We start from the raw sequence: 10,366 nt of genomic DNA, 5'->3' as shown, positions 1-10,366 counted from the left end.
TTTCAAGTGAGTTGCAGACTCCGCCCCGGAGGCCGGTGCCGTCTGCCTACCGCGCTGGGACCGCGGCGACCCGCAAGAGCGTAGACCGAGACCCGGCACCCGGGCCGCGGACCAGCAGCGGCGCCCAGCAAGGGCCGAACACCGGGTTCTCGGCGACTGAGCTGGTCCGAGCCGCAACTGCAGCGCCGCGCGGCTGGGCGGAGGAGCGCGCCCGCGGTGCCCGCTCCCAGCCGCTTCCTCCCTGCCCACCGCCTCCCAGCCCGCTGGTCTCCGGGTTCTCCTGGGTCTCCGCACCGCCGGGTCGGAGTCAGTGGGCGGCGGGCCCCACTTTGCCAGGGGACAGCGGGACCGACCCTCGGGTTCCTGCACCACCACTGAGCCCCCGTCCCAGCCCCCGCGTGAGCGCCCTCCAGGGCGTCTTTTGGGGGCCCTCCCCTCGTCCCCAAGGCTGTCAGGATGGTGTCCTGGATGATCTGTCGCCTGGTGGTGTGAGTATGGCCACTCTCAGACTCCTTCTTTCCGCGGGTGTCAGCCTGCCCCTGGGGTGGAAGCTGGTGGAGACGGAACTTCCTGAGCTTCCTCACACCTCCCCCCAACACCGCAAAGGTTAACGGACCTGCGGGCCTGCACGGGGCACCTGGGCACCGCGTCCTTGACCCACTCCTCCTCAGAATCCTTGACCTAAAGCAACCCTACCCACATGCTCGCAAACACATTCTGCAGACAGATGCCTGGGGCTGAGGGCCACAGGCAGATCCCAGCCAGGGCAGAAGCAAGGTAATAGGCACACTGAGGGTGGGGAATCCAAGGGCCTGCTTGCCATATGAACAGTCACGTGACTGACCAACTTTGCCTCAGCCTCCTCACTCAGTCTTACCCTTAACCTCTGAGTACTCCAGCGCCTGGCTCAAATATCCCTGTCTGCAGCCTGGCAGTGCCAGGTCTGGTGGCTCTGGGCCTGATTGCATATCCAGGGGAGGGGACAGCCTGATGCTCTCGCCCACCTTGTCTGGTAGCTGTGTTCTCTCTCCATCATGTACCCATGGGCCACAGGTGCAGGCCTGGGCAGGCTTGGGATGTTTGTAAACAGCAGGGTGGAGAGGTGGCCTCCAGGGCACTGACTCAGGCACTGCGGATTGTGCAAGCCAAGCGGGAAAAACAGGGCTGGTCCTGCCCCTGGCACTCCAGTAGGGGGAGGCAGCCACCTGTCAGGGTACAGGGGGGGGGAGCATGCTGCCCCTCACACTCCCCTGGCTGCTCTTCCAGACTGGTGTTTGGGATGCTGTATCCAGCTTATGCGTCCTACAAGGCTGTGAAGACCAAGAACATTCGTGAATATGTGAGCATGAGAGGTGGCAGGAGGGCTTAGCTAAGGTGGGGTGGGATGACAGCCCTAAGGGGGACTGGGGGGTGTGGTGGGGCTTGTTGAGTGTGGAGGGTCTGAGCTGGCCTGCCACTTTTCCCAGGGCCCACTAGTGTTGCACATCCTGAGTGGAGTGGCGAAGGAAGGAATGGGCCTGTTGAAGGGGTGTGGAAGGAGGGCAGGCCATTGGGTGGCTGTGGAAGTGCCAGTGGGTGAAATGCACTGGGGTAGGCACAGGAATGAGTGGCAGCTTCGCAGAGGCTCCTGTCTAGCCAGGCTTGGGGGAATGCAACAATGCAGCTGGACAGGCTCTCTGGAATCTCTGGGCTGGGCCAGCCAGGGGCGGTGTTGGCACCACAGGCTCTGAGGCTGACCTCTGTGCTCTGTGTCCCACAGGTTCGGTGGATGATGTACTGGATCATCTTTGCAATCTTCATGGCAGCCGAGACCTTCACAGACATCTTTATCTCCTGGTCTGGGCACAGGGGTTAGTGGGCCACGGGGCAGGGGTGTCCCACCCTTGGCCTGGCTGCTGGGCTCATCTTGCCCCTCTGTGCTCTGGCAGGTTCCCTTTCTATTATGAGATCAAGATGGCCTTTGTTCTGTGGCTGCTTTCGCCCTACACGAAGGGGGCCAGCCTACTTTACCGAAAGTTCGTCCACCCGTCCCTATCCCGTCATGAGAAGGTACCCTGGGGGAGGTAGAGAGGGAGACCTAGCGGTGGATGTGGGGAGAGAGAACCCCGAACCCCGCTTCAGGATGCAGGGACACCTGGGTTCCAACATCAGGGCTGCGGCTGTTTGACTTTGGGATCCTGACAAGGCCTGGCCTCCTTGTCTGCTGGGCTGACCATATGGGTGCAGTGAATGACCAGTGGTGTGAAGTGCCAGCTGGAAATTGGCTTGGGGGTGGGGAATGGCCCCTCATTGAGGTGTGTGTGTGGGGGGTAAATGGGTGGGAAACCCCGTTCTTGGTGCATTCTGGGCCTTTGTGACTGCGCATACTGGGTCAGGGTGACCGGAAGGTATGACAATCACTGGTGGCTTAGTCTGTGGAGGCAGAGAGACTCCTCTGGCTGTCCTCCTGAGCTCTCCTCCCCCGGCTCTGCAGGAGATCGACACGTACATTGTTCAGGCCAAAGAGCGCAGCTACGAGACAGTGCTCAGCCTTGGGAAGCGCAGCCTCAACATTGCTGCATCAGCTGCTGTACAGGCTGCCACCAAGGTGCTGTGGGCCCCAGCCCCCTGCCCCCTGCCCCACCCCATCCAGCTTTCTGCCAGGGAGGCGAGAGGTGGCAGTTAGGGCTAGGGCTAGGGTGCCAGGTCAGGTGGAGGTGCAGGAGCAGGAGCTGGAAGCGCAGACCTTCCTGGCTGAAGGAGCAGGAATGACTGCTCCTGTGCCTGTGGCCTTAGTTTCCTGTTTCTGCCAAGTGGCCAGGGGCTGAAGGCTGCTGAGTTGCTTTCAGTTCCGAGCCCTGTGCCCCAGGGATTAGCTGCAGGGTGGCCCTTCACATCCTTGGGTGACTTCCCTACTGAAGCCCCTTCCCCCCAGAGCCCCCACCTTTGCAGGTGACGCAGTGCCTCCTCCTCCCTCACAGAGTCAGGGCGCACTGGCCGGTCGCCTGCGGAGCTTTTCCATGCAGGACCTGCGCTCCATCCCTGACACCCCTGCCCCTACCTACCAGGACCCCCTCTACCTGGAAGATCAGGTACCCCGCCGGAGGCCACCCATTGGTGAGTAAACAGAGGGACTGGGAGTCATTCGAGAGTGATGGCCTCCCCAGGGCTAGGGACTTCTGGCTTGGTCCCAGGCCTTCAGACTGTGTAAATGGCCAGGCTTGTTTCCCCCCTCTCTACAGGGTACCGGGCAGGGGGCCTGCAGGACAGTGACACAGAGGAGGGGGGTTGGTCGGATACCGAGGTAGTCCCCCAGCCACCAGCACGGCCCCGGGAGAAGCCTCTGAGCCGAAGCCAGAGCCTGCGTGTGGTCAAGAGGAAGCCGCTGGCCCGGGAGGTCAGTGGCAAGGAGGGTGTAAGGGTGGTGGGTGGGCCACACCGCAGCCCACACCTCCCACAGTATACCTGCTCTCTCCCCAGGGCACCTCACGCTCCCTGAAGGTCCGAACACGGAAAAAGACTGTGCCCTCAGACATGGACAGCTAGGATCTGCGGAGTCAGCCCAGTCTTACCTCAGGCCCTGCAGGTGCCGGGCTAGGTGCAGGGCTCCTTTGGCTGCACACTGGCTGGCCTGCACCGGCTACCTGGGTCCCACCCCTCCTGGCTGCTGCGTTTGCCTTAGAGCCAGGGCAGAGGCTGTGCGTCCTGCTGTGGACGCACCCACAGTGCCAGAGCTGGCCGGGCCCAGGGTTCTATTTATTGCCTTCCTCCGCCCTCTGCCTTCTCAGGTATGGGACCAGAGCCCCCCAAAACCGCTACAGATGAAATCAAAAGCCCACCAGCTGTTCATTCCTTCCTGTCCTCCAGAGTACTTGACAGCCTGCTCCAGGCCCCGGGTGTGTGCCCTTGCTGTGTGTTTTGTGTTGTGAATGAGGTCAGGCTTGTGAATGTTTTGATAAATAAATACTAAAGGTGTTCTGCTTCTCTTGATTCATCTCCCACCCCTCCCTCCACACTCTAAGTCATATAGCCCAGCCAGGCACGGCCAAGGTCAAGGCCGAGGCCGAGGGCACACAGTGCAGATGAGACCGTCTTGACAAGTAGTCATGAGGTGTCACTGGTGTCATGAATGAGCTCTGGAGTCTCTGAGTCCTGGGTGACGGCGAGACCTAAAGAGGTCTGAAAAGAGGAGCCCAGGATTGGGCCTGGCCAAGAAGCTACAACCATGGAGGAGCCATGGGAGTGGAGGGGTGGAGGGGAAGTGGGCAGCGAGGGGGGTGTTGGAGGTAGTCCTAGGTCCTGAGCTTGGGGTAGGGGTGTCCCACATCACCTCCCAGTAGCTCCCCAGCCACTGAGTTCCATCAACAGGTACCTCAGGGGCAGCTGGCATTCTCAGCAGTGGCCACCAGAGGGCAGCAGCTGCCGGGATCTGGGCTGCCCCCAGCTTCCAGGTCAAGGAGGGCGGGGCTGGGAGCCTGGCCAGAGCCTCGCCCTGCCAGGGCCTGGCTGCTGGCGGCCGTCCGCAGAGACGATGCAGAGCTCCAGCGGGGCCTCCTCCCATGGCCCTCCCTGCTACTTGTGGTCGCTGGTCTGTGGCCCGCCATCCCCGGAGCGTCCACTGCTCTCTTGAGACCAGGCTCTTTGGCTGGGTTGGCTCTACGCCCCCCCTCTGATCCCTGGGACAGCCCTCCTGGTGTCACCACTGTGACACCCCCTGTCCACCCCCACGCCTGCTCTTCCTTTCTGCTTTTGAGTAAGCAAAGAGGTGGGTGAGAGTGCTGGATGAGGGGCAGGGGAAAGGGCTGAGAACTTGGATGGCCTGAGAGGAGGAGGATTAACTCTTGGTGTGGGATTATCTGGGTTTTATTTGGGAGAAAGCACTTAATCTCCTGGGGTGCTTTAGCTCCTCACATGTGGGTGCTCAGTGGCTTCCTAAGTGGCCTTACCTGGCACCACAGTGTTGTCTAACCTCATTAACTCATTCCAAAAATCCGTACTGAGCCTCTACCTGGGACCAGCCATATTGCTAGATTTGATAGGGATGCAAAGACTAAGGTCACACAGCTAGAGTGTGGCTATGGCACACCAGATGCTGCTTCAAGCCCCCGACATATTAATTTAATCTTCGCCCTCGCCCTCTCAGAAGGTTGGAACCATTGTTATCATCTCCATTCCACAAATAGGGGGGGGGGGGAAAGGCACAGAGAGGACAAGTGATTTGCCCAAGGTCACACAGCTAGTAAGTGACAGAATTGGACTTTGAGGCAGGCCGTCTGGCTCCAGAGTCGATGTACTTAATCACTATGCAGAACCCAAGTAAATGAGCTGTTCCTTGCCTGGGAGGCAGGGAGAAGGAGACTAACGTGTATGGAACGTTTTGCATGCCTGACCTTGCACTGGGAATTTCACAGGGATGGTTTCTTTGAATGCTCCAGCCACCCTGTCGGGTAGGGGCTGTACCCATTTTACAGATGAAAAACGGGGAGTCTGAGAGCTGCAGCGGGTGGTGCTGCCGGGAGCTGGGGGCTACGCCTCCTGCTGCAGGCAGAAGTGGAGGCAGCCTCCGCAGACCCAAACCAAAGAACAAATGGTGAAGGGGCCAAGGAATCAGGGGCTCAGAAGAAGGGGGCCGGGGGAGGCCGAAGTGCGGGCATTTCAGGGGCTGGGGCTTCACCTGCCTGCTCCCAGGACATGCTCCTCCCAGTGGGCAGGTCACACGGGCCCTCCGCAGACTTGGTGAAGCTTTCTGTGTTCCACTTGGTCCCGGCTCTGCACAGCCAGCCGGTGCCCACTGTCCCCTAGAGTGCCCTGTCTCCCCAGCCCACTGTCCCCTGCCTGCTTGGGAAGCGCTCCGCAGGCACACCCTGCCTTGCCTTGCTAGCTCCTCTGGACCTCTTGCTTTCTGTTCTTGCATGTACTTTTCTTTTCCCCTTGAGCACATTGTATTTTCTCCCCTACTGTGTTGTGACTTCATGAAGAATAGACATCTTACTGCTGTATCCCAGCCCAGAACAAGTGGTTTAACTGAAGTGAAATATTTTTGTGAGTGTGTGATTCAGTGGGGAAGTGCTGCTTATTGTCTGACTTCTGCACTCAAGTATCACCTCTTCCATGAAGTCCCCCTGATTTTCCCAGGGCAGGATTAGAAACATCTTATAATTTGTTAACCTGTCCTTCTCCCTAGTAGTCACCCTACAGCCCCAGCATAGGGCCTGACAGCTAAGCAGCCTGAAAGAGTGTTACTAGAAGAACAAATGCAGTAAGTGACCATAAGCTCCTCCAGGGCGGGAGTGGCCTTGTGCTTTGGTCTTTGTGTCCTACGTCACCTTGGGGCTCACCAGGGTCTCCATGACATAGGTGGATGGATGGCTGACTCCAGTTGTATGGGTTATACAACATCCTGGGGTCAGAGGGGAAGGAGTGAGAAGTCCAAGTTCTAGGGCATTCCTGGTCAGCCATACGCGCGATACCAAGGCTCGGGGCACTGAGTACAGGTGGGCTTCCCTCAGAGCCCAGATGCCTCTTGAGGACCACCCATCACGGCCACTCCTGGATGGGGTCCCCATTCCACCCTTCAGCCCTCTGGCCTGGGCTCTCGGGGGACGGTAGTCAGTACTCTCACCTGCCCACACCCCCCAGTCTGCTTGCCACCAGTGTGCCTGGCAGGATCGGGGCTGGGAAGGGACCTGAAGCCACCAAGGGCAGCCCCCTTAGCACCCTGCCCCTCTGCTGGGTCCTGTCCTGGCCTGCTGCCAGGGCTCATCCCTTTCCTCCCAGTTCTGGGGGCAGGTGGCCCTGGATTCTGGTCTCTCCTGCTCCCTCTGCCCCACCTCCCTCCATCCCTTGGCCCTTCCAGGTAGCTCTTCTACCTCCTGCCTCAGCCCACCCTGTCCCTCTGGCCTGTGGCACCTCTGTGGCCTGGTCCCCTTCCTGCTCCATGTCACAGCTCACTGGCCCACTCGCTGTGTCTTAGCGGTCACTGCAGCAAGCTCGGCCTCTACCCCCAGGCAGCCCCCGCCCAGGCTGAGCAGGGGAGTCCTGGTGGGCACCGTCCGCCACCAAGGGATAGCGGGGACGAGCACTCAGCCTCTGCGCCCATCCCCCACCGGCACCAGGGCCTGGGGGACCCAGGAGCTGGGGAGGGGGTCAAAACCTGGGCAGAAGGAGGATGCCCACTGCCGGGGGTCCTGGGCTCCAGAGCTGGTGCCGCTGGGCAGGAAGGTCCTGAGCCCTGGGGCAGAATGGAGGTTCATTTGGGGGGTGGGTGTTGGAGGAAGGAGGAGGGCCCCAGAAGAGGAATTAGGTCAAGGATGTGGGTGGGTGGGTGAGAGGGGGGTGGCCTCTGCCACTGAGCTTCCTCCTGGCTCCCAGAGCATCTCCACACTTCCCTTCCCCTTCCCCTCCCCCCAGGTCCTGGGAGAATTCTCCCGCAGCCCCCTCCCCCGGGCCCCCCACCCCAGACACTGCCACAGGGGTAGGGGGTGGGGGGCCGGCCTCAGCTGTCTGAAGGATGGAGGGGCTGGGGAAGCAGGGCTAGGTGCCCAGACGGCCACGTGTGTGGGAGGGGATGTCCTCAGATGCCCTCCACCCGGCAGTCCCCGCTCTGACGTGGGTGCCCCCCCTCTCCCCGCCCGGATTAGTGGCAGCTTGGCCTGACTCTCCGGGGCTCCTTCCCCCGCCCTGCCTGCTGCCCACCCCTGGGCAGGGGGCTGCTCCACCCGAGGGGCACTGTGCTTGCCCAGGTAAGGGGCTCTGGGGTGGCAAAAGGGCAGCTGGCTGAGGCGCTGCGGTGGCTCTCAGCAGCAGTGTGTGTGTCAGCGTGACTGTCAGTGCGCGAGGGGTCGGTGTGGGCTGGGGCTGGGCCCACGGGTGTCTGGGGGAGCTGGTCAGCTTGCCGAGGTCCACGGTGCATGTGCTGGGTCGCTCTCCTTCTGTGTTTGTGTCTTTTTGTGGCTCCCCAGCTCTGCTCCATCCTCAGGCTCAGGACAGGCAGGCACAAGGACTGTGGCCTGTGGCATGGACTCTGAGGCAGGATGGGGACCTGGGTGGGGGTGGGAAAAGGGGTCCTTCCCCCAGCCCCACTCCCATCAGCCCCTGGGCATGCCAGGAGCCGGCCCGAGAGCCCTGGTCCAGTCCAAGGACTGTGACCTGACAAGACAGACATGGCCTCTGGGGGTGGGGAGGGGGCGTATCTGTTCTGATCCCCCAGGACAGTCCCATCCCCTTTGGGGATGAGAGCCCAAGCCAACAAGCCCTCAGGGCTCTGGACAGCCCAAGCTCCCACTCTGGACTCTTCCAGGCCCCAAGCCACAGCTCTCTCCCCCGGGTTCTCCCACAAGCCTCCGCTTCTGAGGAGGCAGGCCAGAGGGACAGACCACAGGCACCTCAGCCCACCATTTCAACCTGGAGCCAATCTGGAAGCAGGACGCCAAGTGCAGGGCCTTGGGTCCTAGTCCCTGTTAGACCCTCCGCCATGGACTCCCCTGGCACACTTAGGTCTGGCCGCCCCCAGGGGAGCTGGGGAAGGAGGGAGTGAGAATAACTCAGACATGTAAACAACCCCTACCAGCTCACTCTGCCACAGAACCAGCCTCTGGGGGTGGCAAGGGGCTGGGGAATCCATGCAGACATGGCCCAAGTCCTGTCTAGTGCCCTCACCCCGGATCCCCTCTCCCAAGGACCCTTCCTCTTCTCTGCAACTGGTGAAAGGCTCCCTGCCTCTGCTCCAGTCTCTTAAGAAGAAGGTTCTGAGCTCCCCATGGCTCCCCTGTCCAGCCATGGTGGTGTTATAACCTAGGAGCAGGCTAGAGGCCTCGAGAACTCATCCCTTCCATGGGACAGGGGAGTGGGATGGGGGTGTCCCCTCTGTTTCAGGGTGGGTGAAGGCAGGCTGAGGATGGCTTCCATAGGCAGGGGAGTCCAGGGGCAGGAGGTGGGTGCCTGCGGGGAAGGGAAGCGCCCGTTGGGCGTGTGGGTTTCTGTGTGTGTCTGAATCTGTCTGTGTGTGTTTGAATCTGTCTGTTTGTGTCTGTGCTCTGGAACCACCCCCGCAGAGGAGCCGGGATGCTTCCTCGGGTGGAGGGTGCCCTGTTTGCCCATTTCCTCTCCTACTCGCTGCTCCCTCCCAGGAGCCACTCCCATAGGCTCCTCTCCAGCACCAGGCCTGGGAGCACTAGGAACACCGGGGATGCGGCTGACCCTACAAACCCGAGTGCCTGGTGTGATGGAGCCTCTCTGGTCCATCACTTCTCTGGGCACTTGGTGAAACCACGGCTCTTAGACTAGATATCAGTCCCTCTCTGACTTCTAAGGACAGCACTTTGTGCCATTTGGGCCTTGGGAGGGGGCTTGGGTGGGGGACAGTGAAGAGTAGCTTGGCCAGGTGAGGATGAGGTAGAGCAACACCAACCAGAGGGGTGTGCCCACGTGCCAGAGCTGGAGAGGACCGGGAGAGAGTGGTCCAGCAGGCACAGGCCCTGCTGGCGTGGGTCGGAGCGCCCATCGCTGACCCGTGAGAACCCGACTGCCCCTGCCAGCTCTGGCACTGCCCCCTCCCAGCCGCCCCGCCCAAACACCCCGGGGGGCACCCCGCCCCACCGTGGCCTGGTCCGGCCCCTCCCGCCCTTTGCTCCAGTTCCCGGGCTTGGCACCTATAGTGGGGGTGCTGCCCGCCTGCCAGGCTCCGGGGCCGGGCCCACGGGAGGGTGGGGCGGCTGGGAAGCTGGCACGCTGCCCCGGGGGAGCCTCTCTCGGCAGGCGCCCGGGTGCCGCGGGGGGAGGGGGGAACAAAGGGCTCATTCTCCCCGTGCGCAGCCGGTGGCATCGCCGGGGCGTTGGCGGAAGCCCCCGGGGCTCAGGAGGGGGCAGGCCCAGGCGGGGCCGCCGAATCACGGGCTCCTGTTTCCCGCAGGGTGCTGGAGGAGGAAACCGGCGGAGCAGCTTCCCCACTCTCAGTTGCGCGTCTGGCGATGGCGATCAGAGGTCCTGCTGCGCTCTCCGCCGCGCTCTCCCTCCATTAGCCGCGCTGCGCGGTGCTGCGCCCTCACTGGTGCCTCTCTCCTGGGTCACGGGATCGGCCTCCCCTTCCAGGCACGACCCCCTTCCCCAGCCCCTCGACCTTTCCCCCAACTCGGCCATCTCCGACCCGGGGCGCGCGTTCCCCCCGGCCCAGCTCCTTCTCTCCCTCCGGGGGCACCCGCTCCCTAGCCCCGGCCCGGCCCTCCCCAAGGCGCAGCACGGAGTCTCGGCGTCCCATGGCGCAACCCACGGCCTCGGCCCAGAAGCTGGTGCGGCCGATCCGCGCCGTGTGCCGCATCCTGCAGATCCCGGAGTCCGACCCCTCCAACCTGCGGCCCTAGAGCGCCCCCGCCGCCCGGGGGGAAAGAGA

General features: G+C 62.2%; 2 protein-coding genes across 2 annotated transcripts; both read left to right on the top strand.

The window, feature by feature from the left end:
• Positions 1-3,621, top strand: Reep4 (receptor accessory protein 4). Its single transcript, XM_027927026.3, has 8 exons — positions 1-488; positions 1,267-1,339; positions 1,760-1,836; positions 1,929-2,049; positions 2,474-2,587; positions 2,961-3,096; positions 3,222-3,376; positions 3,460-3,621. Exons 1-8 carry the CDS (start codon positions 457-459, stop codon positions 3,523-3,525), a joined length of 774 nt encoding a protein of 257 aa, XP_027782827.1. The 5' UTR covers positions 1-456; the 3' UTR covers positions 3,526-3,621.
• Positions 3,622-7,611: 3,990 nt separating this feature from the next.
• Positions 7,612-10,349, top strand: Hrurf (HR upstream open reading frame). The gene is made up of 2 exons (XM_071610563.1): positions 7,612-7,721; positions 9,890-10,349. The coding sequence occupies exon 2, from the start codon at positions 10,233-10,235 to the stop codon at positions 10,335-10,337; it is 105 nt and encodes a 34-aa protein (XP_071466664.1). The 5' UTR covers positions 7,612-7,721; positions 9,890-10,232; the 3' UTR covers positions 10,338-10,349.
• The last annotated feature ends 17 nt before the right edge of the window (positions 10,350-10,366 follow it).

This window comes from Marmota flaviventris, chromosome 3 (genome assembly GCF_047511675.1).
Source record: "Marmota flaviventris isolate mMarFla1 chromosome 3, mMarFla1.hap1, whole genome shotgun sequence".
Lineage (NCBI taxonomy): Eukaryota > Metazoa > Chordata > Mammalia > Rodentia > Sciuridae > Marmota > Marmota flaviventris.
Note: the sequence above shows the minus strand (reverse complement) of the source record. Positions and strands in the feature narration are given on the sequence as shown.